Below are 20,030 nucleotides of genomic sequence, written 5' to 3' on the forward strand. Positions count from 1 at the left end.
CTCTCACCTGCCAGTAATGTGATTCCATGGTATGCGCCAGGCACTGTGCCAGCAGATTTACTTTATTTTGAATGTTTGTAGAAATACTGATACTGCAGTTGCTCACCTGTTTTTCTAAAAATTACTTGGCATGGAATTCTTATCTTTTAAATATTAGGTATAGTCTGGTATTTCAGAGCCTAAAATTTCAGGTTTAACTTAAGTAGGCATACTCCTGTTTCATATAGCAAGAATTGCTGATAGATAGTGCCTGGTAAATCTACCATTGAAAAAGAGGCCCTTTGTCCAAGGGTTCATTTGAAAAGAAGTAATAATATATCCCTTATCTCTCTCTCTTTTTAAAACATCTTTCTCTTTTGTTTCATATATTCCTTTTTGCTTAGATTTTACCATGAAGTTCTTTGACTTCACTACTGCTATTGTCTGAATTCATCTTTACTTCTTTCTGTTCTTGTTGGAATTTCATAGTAAAGCATAATAGGTAAAAACACAATAACTCTTTCACTTGCTTAGAATCCAAAATTATAGTCCTTGGACTCTTGAATAGAATATGCATCTAAAAAAGAGATTTTTTTTTAATTTTAGTGGTGGGAGGGGAGGCAGAGAGACACACTCCCTCATGCGCCCAGACCAGTATCCATCTGACGAGCCCACTGGGGAGCGATGCTCTGCCCATCTGGGACCACCGTTGATCCATTGCTCAGCAATGGAGCTTTTTTTTTTTTTTTTTTTTTTTTTTAGCAACCGAAGCAGAGGCCACGTGGCCATCCTCAGCGCCTGGGGCCAACTCCTTTGAGTCAGCTATGGTTACAGGAGGGAAAAAGGAGAGAGGCCAAGAAGCAGAAGGCCACTTTTCCTGTGTGCCCTGACTAGGAATCGAACCCTAGATAGACATCCACATGCCGGACCAATGCTCTACCACTGAGCCAATTGGCCAGGGCAGTGATTTTAGACCATGTAGATTTGTGGATTCTTTTTTTTTTTGAGGGTAGGAAGGACTCAATAGAAAATACTTTTAAAAATAATAGCTTTTTCTAAAGGCTCTGCTTTCCTTGAGGGCCTTAAATGTTGAATAAGACCTGAATGTCTAACTTACACTTAAACTTATTTGTAAATGCTATCCAACTTATACCCAAGATTGTTCATGTGGGAAGGATTTAGTGTGCCTCTGCCCTGTGCTCAGCATCCCATAGACTGCAGACAGAGCAGAAAAAGAGATGATGTAGGGCCTAAAGAATTGATGATCTAGAAGGGAAGACAGAGGGCTCCTTGTTGTTTGTGCACCCAATGTAACGATAGGTGCTATGGGGATTTAAATATTTCCTTCGCACTTGTCTCATCATCCTAAACTTAATACTTTCGGTTAATAAAGGAACTGGCAGTCACTTTTTGATTAGTCAATATGCTATGGCAGCAAATATTTGGCTTCATTTAATCAGAATCTTTTCCAAAAATAAAATATCCTTTTTAAAAAGGTTGGCATATTATTCTATATTCTGCTCCAAAGAATTAAGTTGCTTCCTTTAAATTCTTACCAATTTTCAGAAAAACAAGGAGCTCCTAATCATGGTTACACAAGTATTTCTGTGCTGCAGGTTCCTGGCCAAAGTGAGATACTAGTAGGAGAGATGAGAATTAGTTACTGAGTCTTCATTCTTAGTAATGGTCAGATGGATGCATAATCCGCAGACTGTAGTGACTTTTCCTTTCTGTGGTTCTCATCATGTGATATTAATGCTTTTATCATCAAGTGGCTTCAGATACCTTTTTTTGATTGATACCTATGTCTGATCCTTCCTCTTCAGTCCTACAGTTTCTCATAATACCTCAACCATTAGGCTAAAAGCAGTACCTTTTCTTATCCCTAGAGCTTTTTACCCCATTGAACTTAAAGTTATTACCTGTGCTTTAATGGTTTCCCTGTAACCATATTCTTTCTAATTGCTTTATAATTTTCTCCCTGTTTTAATTAGTTAATTGCTTATTAGTTGTTTCTTTCAGGATCTTCCTCCTCTTCTAATACTTTTTGGAAGCCCTTATTGCTTTTTGATTACAGACAACATTTTAATTTCATTATTTTATAATTGCTCTTTCACTGTCTTGGAGCCATTTGCTGTGACATCATTTCTACCTCCTTTGCCTCCATCCCCTCCCATAACCTTTTTTTACTCACCATGTCATTTGGATTGTGGCTCTTTGGGACAAAGAAATATTATCGTAGTGCCATGTTATAATCTCTCAGTAAATAGTTCTTGTTTGTTTGGGAGACATGAAAAGAACTAGGACCTCATACACTGAAAACGTTTGAAGATGCTAATTTAATAGCATTTAATTATATCCCTTAGTTTATGGGATGAAACGTAACTAAAAGAACGAGAATAATTTTTAGTTCTAGCTGCCTTTGCAAATTCAAGGTACGTTTGTTACATATGAAGAGTCCATGGAAAGAAGAGCCTCCGTAACAAAACCTTTGGAATCATTATAATCAGGCGTGTTGAACGTTATGCACAGAGATGTGTCTGGTTAACGTAGTCCACCCCTTCTGAAACCAAGGGAAACTAGAACACATCTTTGGCATAATGTCCCAGTTAAAGTGTATTTCTCACATCGCAGCTCAGTGTGTGGTCAGGGCACAGGCAGGCTGTTTGTTCTACTATGTATTAATTAAGGAGCCCAGACTGCTGGCAGCTGTGCTATCTTCAGTTTGTTCCAAGGTCTTCCTGGGAATCAATATTCAGCCCTTGGCTGAGGAGAGAGTACAGCGGATGGCTTGTGGGCAGTTTTCATGAGCAAGGCCGGGACAGGAAGTGGGAAATGTCATTTCTGCTCACACACCCTTGGTTAGAACTCCGTGGCATGGCACCATGGAGCTGGAAAGGGGAGTCAGCGAGAAAAGGAGTCCTGCCTGGCAGTCAGCCCCTGAGAGTGGAGGTGTGCTTTCAGTTGTTTACGTTGTAAGAGAAAGACAGTGGTTTGAGTATTGAACTCACTAGGATTCCTGTCTACATGGAAAAGATTGTCAGGTCAGGTACACACACAGCATGAAGCAGCATAATGTTAACTAACATAACAATGAGGAAGTACAAATAAAGTGTTATCACTTGACCCGCTTTTCTTTTAACATCAGTAAAAATCAAACAATGCACACTGTTAAATTAGATTTGTAGGAAGTAGAACACAGATATTTCAGAACCTATTAATTTATCCATTGTTGATAAATTTAGCTATGACAAAAGGAACGGTTTACGTCTGTAACAGATAGAAACAGTACCATGTTCAGTAAATCTGATTCTCATTACACATGTATTGACAAATCAGACTGTTTCAATGGAGCCTTATTAATCAGTCAACAAATATGAGCATCTACCAGAGAAGGGTTCTACCAATGAGCTGAGAAGAAACCAAGCAAATCAGGGATAAATGCATACTTTAAAAAAATAAGTTGGCACCGTTTCTCGGCTTTTTGGCTAAGGTCAAGTGTAAAAAAATAAGTTGGCATGATGAAATTACATAATTGCTATACAAAGTGGAAAGTCAGGTGTTCTGGGAGTTAAAAAGATTAAAAGCTTGTATCTTCTGTAGAGATACAGCCCCAAATTTGTGACTGAGCCTGTTACTCTGATTTGAAATACAATACCAAGAACAACAAAAAGACACAAATGTAGAAAATCAAAAACATTTAAATTTATTAGCTGCCAAAAATCACAACATGTGGACTGATTCAGACACAATGAAGTCATTCATATGTAAAAGCACTCCAGTTGTGCACTAGCTCACACATTCAACTGTAATGAATTTAATTATAGCTCACACAAAGCTAAAATAGCCTAGCATAAAAAACATGAGAGTCAATGTCCAGGGTAAACTATTCTAAAAGAAGATAAATGTATTATAGTAAACCTTTAAAGCAAACCTGCGAGGCAGTGACTCCAGGCTGTTTCACCACATTGCTGTAGCTACTGGGAACAAGGAGGAGTTTAGAGAGGATCTCATCCAGCAGCATTGATGGTCTTAAATATCTCTGTTCCTTAACCTCAGTAGCCGTGTTTCTCACACTTGAGGAATATATAAACAAGAACAGTTTTTAAAGGGAAAAAAATTGCTTTTGATTCCCACAGTGTTAAATTTTTTATTAAAATGTTATTTAAATATACGTAAACATTTAAAAAGTCAGTCTAAGTTCCTCACGCGTGTAGCTCTAAAAGAAATTGATAAATGCATCCTAGAATAGAAGCAAAGTTACAAAATCAGTGCAGTTTAAATTGATAATGTTAAAGATGCACGTCAGGAAGACACTCCTGGAAGGTGGCATTTGAGCTGGCCTTTTAAGACTGAGTAAGGGAAGTAATGGGAACGTAGGGATTGGGTGATACAGGTAAGGACCACGGTAGGGAATGAGGAGAGGGCCAAATGTGTGAGAGTGAAACGTTTATATGGAACTGAGAACATGTTCGTTGGTCTAACGTGTGGTGTGAGGACATAAGGTATAGACCAGGGGTCTCGAACTCGCGGCCCGCAGTTTGAGAACAATTTTGTGCGGCTCGCAGACTAATCCACGAAGTTCAAAATATTTTGGATAAAATTAAGTAAGCCTAGGGGCCTACTTGTATTTTTCATTTTTCTAGCATCCTAGCTAGATATTAGCTTAGTTAACAGCAGTTGTGATGCAAACTACAGTTTCTGGTCGTTTTGTGACACTGAGTAAACTGCATGTACGATTGTGCTTGTTGTACTGATTTTTTTTTTGTTTTCAACTGCAATGAGAAAAGTGTTGCGTAACAGTTGCCTTTTGTAGACCTAGTGCGGCCCGCTGAACGGCTGTGATCTTGCTCTGCGGCCCACATGCTGAGTTGAGTTTGAGACCCCTGCTCTAGACCCTTTGGAACTAGATCAAGGGGCCCTTGAGTACTGGGCAAAGGAGTTAAGGTCTCATTCTGTATGAATGAGAACCAAAAAGGCAGATGTGAACAGAAGAATAAGATGAGTGGTGCTATATTCTTAAAAGTTTTATCAGCAGCAGTATTTACATAAATCTACAGAGTGAAGAATAGGAGATTGAAAACGCAGCCAAGAGGTCAGCTCCACGAGAGCAGGTACTTGGTTTACTTCTGGTCTCCAAGAAGTATTAGTTGAAAGAATCTGTGATGCCTGAATAAATGGCAAGGAGCCATTCAGGTAGAAATGTGTAGAAGATAAAAATCTGTACTCTGAGCTCAGAATAGAAGTTAGTAGCCGGTAACATGGATTTGGAAGTGAATCCTTGAGAGGTATATAAGATTGTAAAGAAGCCTGACCAGATGGTGGAGCAGTGGATAGAGTATAGACCTGGAATGCTGAGAACCCCGGTTCTAAACCTTGAGGTTGCTGGCTTGAGCTGAGAGCTTGCTGACATGACTATGGGATCATAGACATGACTCTGTGGTCGCTGGCTTGAAGCCCAAGGTCACTGACTTGAGCAAGGGGTCCTTGGCTCAGCTGGAGACCTCTGGGTCAAGGCACATATGAGAAAGCAATCAATGAACAAGTAAAGTGACACAACTACAGAGTTGATGTTTCTCATCTCCTTCTCTTCCTGTCTGTTTCTGTCTCGCTAAAAAAAAATGTAAAGGAGAGAGAAAAGCTGTATGGTCTAGGGGTGGAACGTTGATTTACTCCTACAGTTACAGCTAATGTAAGGGAGGGGGACTGAGAGAAGGTAACAAGATGAGGTCGGAAATGGAGATTATATTAACCCAACAGCCAAACAAGCAGAATCTGTGCATGTCCAGGTAATCAATAGTTATTTTAAAACTTGGAATCGATTCTATTTTTTTTAAATAGACTTACTTTGAAGGATTCATAGATTTTAGTTCTAGTGGTACTAAAAACCACTAGAACTAAACAGGTATGTTAGACTTAATGTTGAAGAGGTCAAGTTCAAATTTGACAAGAAAAATATATCCCAGAAGCATACTGGTTATGGGGAAACTTCAGGATAGTATTACTATATTTTGGAATTTAACAAACTGTTCTTTTAGACTCCCAGTTACTACATCATTGAGCTAAATATATGTTTAGTATGTTATACATAGCAGTTAAGCAACAGGATAATTATATCACACAAAAAAATTGTTTACTTTATGAATTCACTTAATGCAATTTCTCTATTAGTGGCCTGCCCTAGGATATTTTAAGGGATTACATTGTTTTATTTCTAGACAATTTTTATAAAACTTTTTTTTTTTTTGCCTAAAGCAGGCACATGGTTTAGCTGTTTAAAAAAATTAAAAAAAGACTTAAGCTTAAAAATAGGCCATGATTTCTTACTACTTTATGGCTTTGAAAATCATTCTGAATCCTCTTGATAGAGTTTACTACATCAGCTAGCAGTAGGATTTAACATTAAAATTTCATTTTGATTAACTTGACTGCAATTGTTTCTTAGCTGCCTCTTTAGAGCCCACTGTGGAATAAGATTAAAACAGTTTTTATGATATAACAATTTAGTTGCAGAAAACGACATTTTTCTCTTTTCCCTGAATAGCACTGTGTTTTCCCTCCGAGTTTCCTGCATACACCCCGTGGCTCTGGTTTCTCCTTTCTCCCATTCATCTTTTCTAGCACCACCCGATTAATTTTCCCAAAGTAATGTTTTCACCATTCTCTTATCCAAAACCCTTCAGTGGCTCCCCATTGCCTCTCTCTCATCTCAGACTATCTCATCCGTCAGAGAAGAATCCAACCCTGATGTTTTATATTCTTGGCAACATTTATTTTTTAAGCAAGAGAAAGAAAGACAGAAAGAGAGACAGACACACAGGAAGGGAGAGAGATGAGAAGCATCAATCCTTCGTTGTTCATTGACTGCTTTCTTATATGAGCCCTGACAAGAGGGCTCCAGCTGAGCCAGTGACCTTGGCTCAAACCAGCGAACTTGGGCTCGAGCCAGTGACCATGGGGTCATATCTATGATCCCACGCTCAAGCTGGCAACACCACGCTCAAGCTGGTGAACCTGCACTTAAGCTGACGACCTCAGGGTTTCGGACCTGGGTCCTCAGTGTCCCCAGCTGACACACTATCCACTGCGCCACTACCTGGCTGGGGCCGGTTAACATTTTCTTGGTCTTCTCTGCTCAAGTCCCCATCTACACTCTAGATCAGGGGTCCCCAAACTTTTTACACAGGGGGCCAGTTCACTGTCCCTCAGACCATTGGAGGGCCAGACTATAAAAAAAAAACTATGAACAAATCCCTATGCACACTGCACATATCTTATTTTAAAGTAAAAAAACAAAACGGGAACAAATACAATATTTAAAATAAAGAACAAATAAATTTAAATCAACAAACTGACCAGTATTTCAATGGGAACTATGGGCCTGTTTTTGGCTAATGAGATGGTCAATGTGCTCCTCTCACTGACCACCAATGAAAGAGGTGCCCCTTCTGGAAGTGCAGCGGAGGCCAGATAAATGGCCTCAGGGGGCCGCATGCGGCCCGCGGGCCGTAGTTTGGGGACCCCTGCTCTAGATATCCTCTTCCTCTGGCGTAGCACTCTTCATGTCCTCCCTTACACTGAATTCCGTGTGAATCCATCTCACAAAAATCTGACTTCCTGGATGCAGGGAAAAAAGTCATCGTTTCATTTTTGCCCACTCACCCACTGCTTTGTGCATAAAAGATACTTAATAAGTGTTGCTTGTCAAATTGCACACCTTAAATATCTATCTTTCTTTGTTATTATTTCTCAAAGTTGTGTTTTAAAGGCAAAATAAATAAACACATGTTTACTGGATAAAATGACAAACTTGTAGACTGCTCCCCTTTCTTCTGATCGTCTGACCCTTTACCCAAAGTACCTTTCACTTTCTAATTAATTCATAACTTGATCGTTCTTAACAGCCCCTCTCTGTCTCCTTCCTGTTGGGTAGGAAGCGCCCTAGGGCATAGACCTTTGTTTTGTTTCCCAATTTGTGTCTTAAGTATTGGGAACAATGCTTGTCATACTGGTTGAGTGAAGGAGCGAGACTGGAGCCAAAGGGCAGTTTCTCCCCGTTTCTTGGATTATTGTCAGTGGTTTTCTTTTTGATTGATTGACTGATTGATTTTAGAGAAGAAGGGAGAGAGAGAGACAGAAACATCAATCTCTTTCTGTATGTGCTTTGACCGGGAATTGAACTGGCCACCTTCCCGTACCCGGATGCCACTCACCACCTGAGCTATCCAGCCAGCTGTCAGTAGTTCTCAAGGTAACAGCTGCACAGCTAGTAAGTGGCAGAAACTGACTCAGGATCTCTCTCTCTATCTCTGCATCTCCTCCCGCTCTTCTAACACCGCCCTCTCAGTGATCTTCAAGGCCTCGGACAGTGTGGTGTTGGAAGAACAGGAGAGATATATATCATATAAGAAGAGAGAAATCCTGGGTCAGTTTCTGCCACTTACTAGCTGTGCAACTCCAGGTAAGCTTCTTGACTTTCCTGAAGATCATTTCAGCACCTATAAAAGGACGATATGACCTAAATTACAGTGTGTATATATAGGATTAAATTTTAGGGAGAACAAGCTTAGAGTAAATAAGTAAGAGCTGATGTTTCTTCATTACTCCTAACCTAATATGACAGAGTTAGTGTTCCACAGTTCCCATCACTGCCACCAAGTAGCTGTACAGCCACTCTGTGAAGCAAGGACTGTCGCCCCATCTCCTGGGTGAAGAGAAGGTGCCAGCTGGTACCACACAGTGCTGACCAGACCAGATCAGCTGGATTTCAAAGCCCATGCTTGGAACTCCTAACTGCTGGGGATGTGCCCTTCTCACCCTCTGCTCTTGGTGGGGACCTCTGAAGGGGGCTGTATTACAGGAAGCGCTTCTAGATCTTTCTTTCCTGCCCTAACGTACTTGAGAGACGCAAAGGGCTGCTGAATACCACTAGCCTCCCCAGACAGCATCTTTATAATACTGGCCCTCCCAAAGCATACAGGTGGGGAGTCAGGCTTGGAAATGTGTTTTCTTCACCAGGACCCTCCCCCTCCTGCTAAGGGGCCTCCACTTTTAGGTGGGCTTCTTCCCTCCGCCTTCCCCACAAGTAAAGCTTTTAACTTTTAGTATTTCCTGCAACAAAGATAGTATATTTCTTGCATTAGGACTGTATTAAAGATTACGGTGTTATTGATTTGGGAACAGATTTGGTGGCTTTAGGGTTATGATAAGTTGATCATTACAGCCATCTCTGCTTTTTTGTTATTACTGAAAAATTACTGAAACTTTTTTAGAATTTTGGGGGGTTCTATAAATGCCATTTCAAAACATATACTTAAATCACCAATAACTTTTAATTATTGCAATATAATGAACATCTACAATAAGAAAGGCTGATTGATGGTTTCCTATATAAAGGAATTAGCCTTTTCAGGTATTTTCTTTGAACATTTAAAATCACTAAACCAAGATTAATTGGATGGATCATTTCAGCATCTAGAAAACCATCTTTTAAGTTTTAGGGAATGGATTTCACTTTTGGAGTAGTTTGTCATCGGTTCAAATGCTAAAAGGATACATCAGAAAATGGTAAAGTGAAGATAATTTTAATTGGGGAGTTTGGTAGGAAGCCAGAGAGAACTGGCAAAACATACAAAATTTAAAAGGAGAAAGAGGCATACATTTTTAAGTACTGTTTCAACAGAGAGATAAGCTTATTATTTATTTTTGGTAGTTATATTGTAGTGTTTAAGAGCATGAGCTTTGGAATCAATCTGATCTAGGCCTGAATCTGCTCTTTTCCACATTTAATCTGTGGGTTTAGACATGTTATTTAAATTCTGGACACTGATCTTTTTTCTACCTGAAAGGGAGGCATAATACCTACCTCAATGTTAATGTACCACATGCAATAATATATATATATGCAAAGCATCTAAGTATTACCTAATGTAAGTACATAATATTTGTTTCATAATCATTGAAATATAATTATTTAGATAAAATGAGGTATTTGAAAGTTTCTTTGTAAATAATTGAGAAACATTTCTATGGAATCTTGAGTGAAATTGTCAACTTGGCATGGAATGCCTTTTTTTTATTGCTAATTCATTATTGAACTTGATCTCCTGTTGGAATGAACTAGCAACTTCTGCACCAGTCAAGTATTAACTACTGAAATTTTATTGCAGAGTGTGGAGTAAGCACACGCTAATTCTAAGTTTCTTATATGAAATTATATTTTCCAGGAGAATGCATCGAAGGGCTGAGGGAGAACGACTACCTTCTGATTCACTCGTGCCGCCAGTGGACCACCATCACTGCCCACAGCTTGGAGGAAGGGCACTACGTCATCGGGCCGAAGATTGAGATACCAGTGCACTACGCAGGTACGACTCCGCTCATGGAGAAGGAGGAGGGGGAGGGGGAGGGGACTTGAATGGGCTAATGTTTTTCTCCACAGTGAAAACATAGGAATTTTCTGTAAACTAGAAAGTTTATAGAACTAGAGAGTATAAAAGACATTGAAAAAGGAGAATCAAACATTTCCATGTGATTATTTGATTGATCATTGAAAGCTGAGGTTCATTTTGTCATAGGCATTTCTAATTAGTGCATATAGTTAAATGTGTCTTCTTATTAGATATTTTTTAAATGAAAATTTTACAAACAGGAAGAATGCCTCTGTCGTCTTGGAATGACAGGCAGTAGGTGTAACCAACCTCTGAGCTCGGGTCTTGAATAACCCTGGGCACAATGTGAATGTTGCTTTTGTGAACGACTTTGATGGCACGATCTCACAAGATACCGTTCCACAAATGAGCAATGGGGTCTGGTTTTAAAAGCATTGAATGGGAAGTTCAGGCACCTGGACATGCCCCTCTCTGCAGACGCGGCATTTGGAACACAGGCAGCTGAGATGACCTCACTGCTTTTGTGAATTTGGAATAATAGCTGCCTTCTCAACCCCCTTTGAACACCATTCCCCTCAACAATGCCCTGTAATTTTTTTTTTTTTTACAGGGACAGAGAGAGAATCAGAGAGAAGGATAGACAGGGACAGACAGACAGGAACAGAGAGAGATGAGAAGCATCAATCATCAGTTTTTTGTTGCGACACCTTAGTTGTTCATTGATTGCTTTCTCATGTGTGCCTTGACCATGGGCCTTCAGCAGACCAAGTGACCCCCTGCTCGAGCCAGCGACCTTGGGTCCAAGCTGGTGAGCTCTTTTTGCTCAAGCCAGATGAGCCTGCGCTCAAGCTGGCGACCTTAAGGACTCGAACCTGGGTCCAGTCTGACACTCTATCCACTGCGCCACCGCCTGGTCAGGATGCCCTAAAATTTTTATTGAGCACATTTATGTGCTAGTACTCTTTGGGAGTTTAGGGTACATCTAGTGGCTTGAACATACATATACAAATGCAGTTTTTAAAAAGGAATTTATGTTATTCTGTACTTTCTCTGGTAGTTATAGTTCATTACATAAAGGACCTTGATTTTGGGGGGGTGGGGAGCTATAAAGGTCTGTAGCAAGACACTTTAGTAAATTAGCTATAAATTTTGTAGCCTTAGATTGCTATTAAGTTTTTGAATGAAACCTCCACAGTACCCAGAGAGTTTTTTTTATTTTGGAAAAGGGATCTGGTTGTATTTCTTCCCAATGTCTAGAACAGCATCAAATGCTACATGTTCAATACATATTTGCTGTATGAATGAATGAATGAATGAATGAATGTCTCGTTCCCCTTTTTTTTATTCATAGAAGTCTTTAATTGCCAGTATGACCTAGAAATCATTCAGCTTCTGAAAAATCCTTTTTTTTTCCAAAAAAAAAAAGAACTAAGAAAGCATTTCTCTGATCTGAAATATTGTCCTCTAGAATTCTATTTCTTACCCGTAGGTGTAGCCTTTGTAGAAAAAAGAGGAATGTGTAGTTGAGAAAGTGTTACTACTCTCAGGCTGGAGCCAAGCCAACGGGGCAGAGATGAGTCAGACCCTCAGGCTGCCCAGTGTCTCCCGTGTGTGGAACCCACAGCAGGTGGGATCCACACTATTCTTAGCAGGCCCCATTTCTGGCTCCTTCTTTTGTGGAAAATTGAAAAGCAAGGTGTAGGATTATGCTTCATGAACATCCAGTTTTACCGAACCTATCATGTTTTTCTCTCTTTGTAGATAGAATTTTAGTTATTCTCCCAAAACTATATGATTCTCCCTGTCAGATCATTCCTTCCAAAGGAGAGTTTTCATTTGATCATTTCCGCAAACCTGTTCAGAGACTCCAGACCACCACCGGCCTCTCTACCTTGTTGCTCCAGGCCCCCTCAGGGCTAGTGCCAGTCTACTTCCTTACGCCTAATTTTCCTGCTCTGAAGAGTCAGCCTCCCACTCCAGCTCCATTCATCGCCTCACTGTATCCTGGGCCATCCAGATACTCTTCTATTTACGCCATTACCTGGCTGAAGTTGACTTCCTGAGCTTTGCTTTTATCATTTGTGAGCCTGTCGTGTGTGTGGAGGGTGCAGGTGTCACCTGCTGTCCCCATGTGGTCTCCCGATGTACCATTGTGTATCACATTCATTTAGCACATGTCCTCGGTCTTCATTCAGTTACTGTTTCCTACGTTCACACATATCTTCACTCACCGTTCCTTAACTAGTGAGACCAATTCCAAAAAGCTTTTGTGAATCCTTTGGTTCTCTACCCAAAAGGTATGATTCTTTATGGCTACAGACACTTGAGGTAGTGATCTCAAACTTGGCTACACATTGGAATCGTCAGGAAAGCTGAAAATGATCGATGCCCAGGTCCCATCTCCCGAGGTTCTGGTTGAATTGGTCTTGAGTATGGGCTAGGCATCAGGATTTTAAAAGCTCCTCCTGTGGTTAAACTATGCATTCATGGTTTAGGATTCATTGTTCTGAGATGGGTATTCACTGTGTCAGACGATAAAATGTCCCCAAACACCTGCAAGTATTTGCAAATGTTTATTGTTTTGAACATATTAATTTTTATGAACAGTCATTCTGCTTCCACCGGGAAGAAATATACAGTACGTTTAGTCGTACTCTTCATAGGCAAGGAAGGCAGTAGTACACTGAATAGGAAAATTGGGCAGTGGGTTGCAAATAATACGTGTTTAAAGTAATATTGAGGTGTCAAGCCTAAAAGGAAGTATGACCACTAAGATCCACCACTTCGTATGAAAGAAGAGAAAATATATTTCAAGGAAGAAAAACTTGAAATAAGACTACCTTAGTTTAGGCTACTAGAACAAAATACCAATAGACTGGACAGACTGTAAGCCACAAAATTTTATTTTAATTAACTGAGAGGCGGGAGGCAGGGAGGCAGAGACAGACTCGGGCATGTGTCCAGACTGGTATCCACCCAGCAAGCTCATACAAGGCGATTTTCTGCCCATCTGGGGGCCGCTGCTCCTTTGCTTGGCAGCCAAGCTATTTTAGTGCCTGAGGCGAGGCCATGGAGCCATCCTCAGCACCCAGGGCCAAATTGCTTGAATCATTTGAGCCATGGCTGTGGGAGGAGAGGAGAGAGAGAGAAGGGGGAGAGGCGGAGAAGCAGATGGTCACTTCTCCTGTGTGCCCTGAGTGGGAAACAAACCTGGGACTTCCACATGCTGGGCCAACACTCTGCCACTGAGCCAACCGACCAGGGCCAGCAATAGAAATTTATTTCTCACTGTTCTAGCATCTGGGAAATCCAGGATCAAGGCTTCAGCAGGTCTGGTATCTGAAGAAGGCACACTTTTTGGTTTGCAGATGCCTGGTTTTCTTGCTGTGTCCTCATATAGTAGAGAAAGAGTAATCATATCTCTTATGTCTCTTCTTGTAAGGGCACTAATCTCATTCATGAGGGTGCCAGCCTCATGATCTAAATCCCTTCCAAAGGTTCCACCTCCAAATACCATCACTTTGGGGATTTAGACTTCAACACCTCATTTTAGGAAGACACAAACATTCATTCTATTGCAAGTACCAAATGGTTTATGAGATATTTGAAAAGATCATTTTGAAGGACATGTTGGGGTATATATTTTTTCTATGAATTTGTATATTACAAATTTCAGCCCCTGGAAAAAAAGAATATAAAGTGAATTATGGAGACCAAAAATATCATTTTTATCTCTCTGGTTTATTTAGTGCTGTAATTATAATTTATCCAAGCATACTTTACTCATTTGTCAGAATTTCACCTAGGTTGAGGTTCATCCCTCTTTCTTTGAAAAAAATTAATAAATAATCAGAAATTAAATAAGTTTAACATAGTAATAAATCAACCAGCTTTGCAATCAACCTAGTTAGATTTCTGGTTCTGCCATTTATTGTCTGTGTTACTCTAGGCAAGTCACGATACCTCTAAGCCTTCGTTTTCCTCATCTGTGAAGTGAGGGAAACTAGAGCGCCTTTCTCTTCGGGTCGTTGTGAAGACTAAGGTACCGCAAATGAAACATTTTTCAGAGTACTTATCACTTAGTAAGGGCTCCATATATGTTCATGGGGATAATTGTAAGGATGGGAATGAAATGTTTCCAAAGCGTTAACTCTTTATTTTGCACTACTGATTACAAGTTGAATTACTTTTCTGCTCATTAAAGCAAGCTGAACACTGATCCCCTCAAAATGGTTTTGGCTGCTCTTTTTTTTTTTTTTTTTTTACTTTTTTGTTTTGAGGTTGCAGTAGTATCATATTTTTTTACCTTTTTGTTTTGAGGTTGCAGTAGTGTCATCTATTCCCTTTTGCCATGGACCTAGCCTGACACACTTTTAACATTACTGTTCTGTGTTTGTCTTCCTTTCCTCCCGTCCTCCCTCTGGTTTTTCTCTGTATCCACAGAACACGTGTATTTTTTCTGAAGCATTTGAGAGTAGTCAGCATATATCCCCTAATAATTCACTGTGTATATCCTCTTATGTAATCACTGTGCTATTAGCAAATTCAGGACATTTAATACTTTTATCTAATCTACAGTCCATGTTCCAGTTTTGTCAGATGCCCCCAGAATGACCTTTATTGCATTTTTCCCCTTCAGGACAGAGTTCAGTCTGGGACCACTTTCTGAATTTAACAGTCATGTCCCTTTAGTTTCCTTTACTTTCAGCAATGCCTCAGCCTTCCTGTGTTTCATGACATTTTTGAAAAAAATAGGAAGTTGTTTAATAGAATTGCCCTCAGTTTGGGCTTCCCGGTCTCCTTGGGATAAAGCTTTTGGTTGGATTGCTATGTACGGGATGTTTCCTCAGACAGTCACATCTGGAGGTGTGTGATGTCCCTTTTGGTGCCATTAATTTTGATCACTTGGTTAAGGTGTTGTCTGATTTGTCTGCTATATTATTACCATTTACTTTGTGGTTACTAGAACATTTAGAAGGAAACACTTGGACATTCTGTAAGGATGTATCCTATTCTTTTGCCAACTCTCCTTTCCTCACCCACTCGGGCAGCTGTTGATGTTTCTGTCTGATTCAGTTTTCTTCTTTTCCTTTTATATATTCACTTATTATTATCGACATGGAGTTATGGATTTTCCATTCAATGTGTTATAAAATTTTTTATTCTTATTTATTTTGATGCTCAAATTGTCCTAAATTTAGCGTTTGGGTACAAGCTGGCTGATGAATCTCTATGATATGCCCCCTCTACTTTATTCAAGCATGTCCTTATTTTCTGCAATGGGTAGCAATCATCTTTTCAGTCAGTATCCTATTGCAGTCTGGGACACTGTATTGTCCTGTTCCGGGTGGCACTCCTCACTTTGTGGTCTCTGTACATGGTGTCCCCGGGAACTATGCAGTACCCAGCCTGGGCAGCCCTGGGCAGCTCTGTTCACAGATCCTCTGCACAGTAGTAAAGCTCCGTATTTTTCGAAAATCACAATTCAGAGTGAGTTTCCCCTAATCTTTATCAGAAATATTCCTATGAAAAGAAATAACGTCATCAAATGTTGAGAAAAGATAAATGTGACTTGACATTTTTATCAGAATTGCACTCAGATACAGTGATAAGATCGCCTTATTCTGCATTCTGAAATTATGAGATGTACTATGGGGAAAAAATAAAGACTTTTCTCATTCTGGCAAAATAACTTTTTCATTTGGGATGGAAGGAGTTTTCTTGGTATAACCAACAACTGATTCTGGGAGAGGGAATGTGTTCAGTCAGCATCATGTATTTTGCTAACAGTGGAGAAACCACTCAAGAAATATTGGCATCATGTTTAGAAAAGTGATTGCTGCTTTCATGCAAGTTTTATTCGAAAAGCATCATAGATAAATTTTAGGTAAACTTTCTAACTTTTCAATGCTTCTAGAAGGGCAAATGTGTCCTAAGAAACATACAGTACAGAAGTCAGAATATTTATGCATTCTGCTTACTCAGCCTGTCTAAATTACTGTCTGGCACTTTATCAGAGAGTTAATTTACCCTGCACTCCTCCCACTTATCCTGATTTATTAAACAACAATAAGAACAACAAAATCTGTCTTTTTTTAAAAAAAAAACTTTAACCTAGTACCACTTAATTATAGCAAGAGCTTCTAAAGATGAATGATTTTCATTTTGCAGTTCATTTTCTGTTCGTCAAATTCCTTTCTTCTCTGTAGCTCAGTTGGTTACCGTTGCAGCTCATGTCTCAGGGTCCCCTCTTTAATGCTGACCCTTTGTAGGGCCTTAAATGGAATTTAATATTCACAATTTGACAATTTTTTTTCTCCTTTAAATCTAATACAAAGTTCAGGCTCCACAAAATCCTGCCATTGCCTCTGGAATTTTATTTTCCCTTCTAAACTTCCAAGTTTTCAATCTATAAAATGGAGATTTACCTTAGAAAATGTCATGGCGAGTCTCTTAAGTTCCAAGTGCTGTAAATGGCACAACGCTGTGTCTGGAACGTGATGAGTGCTAAATATATGTCACCTCCTTGTGGTCACCTCTCTCCTGGAAACCAGCCCCCCAAAAATCTCTCTGTAGAGACACAGCTTTGAGAAACCAAATGGATCATAACATGAGGTGCCTGTGTATCCGTGGGCTATCAGTTGGAAACGTAGTGGAATTCTGACTGCGTGTGTAGAAATATAAATGGTTCAATGGAATGCATACAGTCATCATGGGTGAACAGATTGCTGCTTGAACTTAAGCATCTGAGATAAACTCCAGCCACATTTGGCTTCTATTTTTAAATTCTCATCTTCCTGCAAATCCGGTGAGAATCTCTAACAAGCTCAAATGATCTCAGTACTTCCCTCCTCGCTTCAATATGTACAGAAATAAGTGACACTGGAGCACAAGGTTGGGAAGAATTGCTTATGAAGTCGGCAAGGCTCTTACTCAGCAAGCACCTGGATTTATATCCACAGTGCCTGTTAAAAAAAAAAAAAGACATATAGATGTGTATTGTGTGTCTCAGGCAAAATTATACTAACATAACCTTGAATTGTAATTACTGAACAAAAGGAAATGTTGAAACAAGCTAATTTTATTCTTCTGGTTGTGAGTTTAATTAGCAGGAATCATCCATTTACAAAGTAACTACTAGTGCTGAACAACATTTTGTGCACTGTCTCTATTAGGTGGAATAAAGCTCAGGTGATAGAGGGACAGTAACCAAACTTTCTTTGAAAAACTCCTGAACAACAAATATCATGTGCTAAAGGGCATTATCCCAGCCAGTTTTGCCAGTAATAAATATTAGATGTCAGCCCTGGCTGGTTGGCTCAGTGTAGAGCGTCGGCCTGGCATGTGGATGTCCCGGGTTTGCTTTCTGGTCAGGGCACACAAGAGAAGCACCCATCTGCTTCTCCACCCTTCCCCCCCGCCACACACACCTCTTCCCCTCTCATAGCCATTGTTTAATTGATTTGAGTGCTTCGGCCCAGGCACTGAGGATGGCTCCATGGAGCTTCTGCCTCAGGCACTAAAAATAGCTTTATTACATGCATGGCCCCAGATGGGCAGAGCATCAGCCCTAGACGGGGATTGCCGAGTAGATCCCAGTCATAGCACGTGCGGGAGTCTGTCTCTCTATTTTCCCTCCTCTCACCTGGAAAAGAAGAAAAATAAATATATATAAATTAGATGTCTAAGAAATCACCATTTTTCATAATTGAATCTTTAGGTCACAGTAATAACTAGAATTTATTTAGTGCTTAATATTTTCTAGGCACTTTGTCAACTCAGCATTTTACTTTTGTTCGCACCTGTCATTTTCACAACCATCCCATGAGGCAGGTTGTATCATCTGCATTTTGCACAAGTACAAACTGAGATGCAGAGATGTTAAGTATATTGGGATGTTACAGAGCTAATAAGTGTGATTGGAACCCATGCCACCTGCTCCATGCCTGCTTCCCTTCCTGCTCTTCCTGGAAACAGTTGGAAGTCATTTTCCACTGGAAGGCTTTCTAACTGTCCTAGAGGAAAGAGATCTGTTAGAATTAGCTAGTTGACTAAAGCTTTCACTTTTCTCTCCTTTCACACACAGCTCTAGGAGAAAATTAAGTAACTATATATTTATCATAACCTTGTCCTTGTCTACATTTAGGGGTCATCTTCATCCAGGTGACATTCCCATCTCTGAGTAAATTACCAGGTAGAAGGCACAGATAGAAAGAGCTTTCAGGACAGCCCGGTGGACGAAGGAGCAGGCGAAATATGGGAACTGCTGGACGCAGGGAGGCCTGGGGAGGGAATGGTCTTTTAAGTGTGACTTAGGAAAGTGGTGGTCTTCAAAAGGGCACTTCAGTTAATTACACAGAGAAAACTAGATTACACAAGGGCGTTAAGAACAAGTGGAAAATGGGAGCCATCCTCAGCACCCAGGGCCAAATTGCTTGAATCATTTGAGCCATGGCTGTGGGAGGAGAGGAGAGAGAGAGAAAGGGGAGAGGCGGAGAAGCAGATGGTCACTTCTCCTGTGTGCCCTGAGTGGGAAACAAACCTGGGACTTCCACATGCTGGGCCAACACTCTGCCACTGAGCCAACCGACCAGGGCCAGCAATAGAAATTTATTTCTCACTGTTATAGCTGGATCAGCTTATCCAGATATGTTAAAGAGAAGTCAGGAAATAAAATAGAGGAGCTAAAGGCTTTTCATATTTATTGTTTTAAAGAATAATGGAGTCAGAAGAATCTGTCTAGTTTAGGAATAATTATTGAAAAGAAGAAAGAGTAATATAAGTAATATAATAGCTTGGTGTCTGGGATATTGCCATTGCCATTTTTTACCCCCGAGAGACGCTTGTTACTCTCTCCTACTCCACCTCTTTCTATCATGATGGCATTTCTGTAGCTGATGTACCACGTGTTTGTGGTCAGAGGCTAGATGGCAATGTTGTTCACTCATGGGTATTTTCCCTGATATTTTAACTCAAAAAAAGGATAAAGAAATTATGGAAGTGTCTACCTTCAATAGAAGGATGACTCAAAGGTTGTTACTAACCTTGGGTATAACTTTCTATTCTCACTTCTCAATGCTTCAGAGTAATCACCCAAGGAAATTAGAATTGGAGTGATATTCATGACAAGATAATATTAAGGAATTATTTTTATCAATGCAATACTAGTATTATAAATATGAAGGAAAATATTTTTGTTTTTTAGAGGCACATACTGAATTATTTAGGGAGAGCATGTGATTAAAAAGTATAAAATACTTAGCAAAAAAACCATAAATATGAATGACTATTTGACAAGATATCAAACTTATTAAATCTAGGTGAAGGGTATATGGGTGTCCACATTACCATAATTTTCTATATGTTTGAAAATATTAATAAACAAGAAAAAGTTGACTCTGACATAGCAACCAGTGACTCCATTCGTTGTAGTGTAGAACTCCTTGAATCTTACTTCTATTGTAGTCTTAAGTACTTTCTGTAAGAGCGAAAGAAAGTCCTTTTACTGGGTTGTTCTGTGCCCGTGTGAAGTAGGTATGGAAACCATCCTATGAAAGGTGACCTCAGAAAGACATGATTCTCTTTTCACAGCGTGGTGGCACCTTCAGCTAGCGGTGTCCCAGGGAGACTTGATTACTCACAGCTCTGGCTGGTTTCTAG

The 20,030-nt window shown here is 39.9% G+C and overlaps 1 protein-coding gene across 2 annotated transcripts in view; it reads left to right on the forward strand.

The window, feature by feature from the left end:
• Positions 1–20,030, forward strand: part of GAREM1 (GRB2 associated regulator of MAPK1 subtype 1) — a 200,502-nt gene that overhangs the window by 59,243 nt on the left and 121,229 nt on the right. For both annotated transcript variants that reach the window (XM_066352633.1, XM_066352634.1), the window contains exon 2: positions 10,206–10,346. In XM_066352633.1, coding sequence (XP_066208730.1) covers positions 10,206–10,346 — 141 coding nt within the window. The remainder of the gene's footprint in view (positions 1–10,205; positions 10,347–20,030) is intronic.

The sequence above is a fragment of the Saccopteryx leptura genome, chromosome 11 (assembly GCF_036850995.1).
Source record: "Saccopteryx leptura isolate mSacLep1 chromosome 11, mSacLep1_pri_phased_curated, whole genome shotgun sequence".
Classification (NCBI taxonomy): Eukaryota; Metazoa; Chordata; class Mammalia; order Chiroptera; family Emballonuridae; genus Saccopteryx; species Saccopteryx leptura.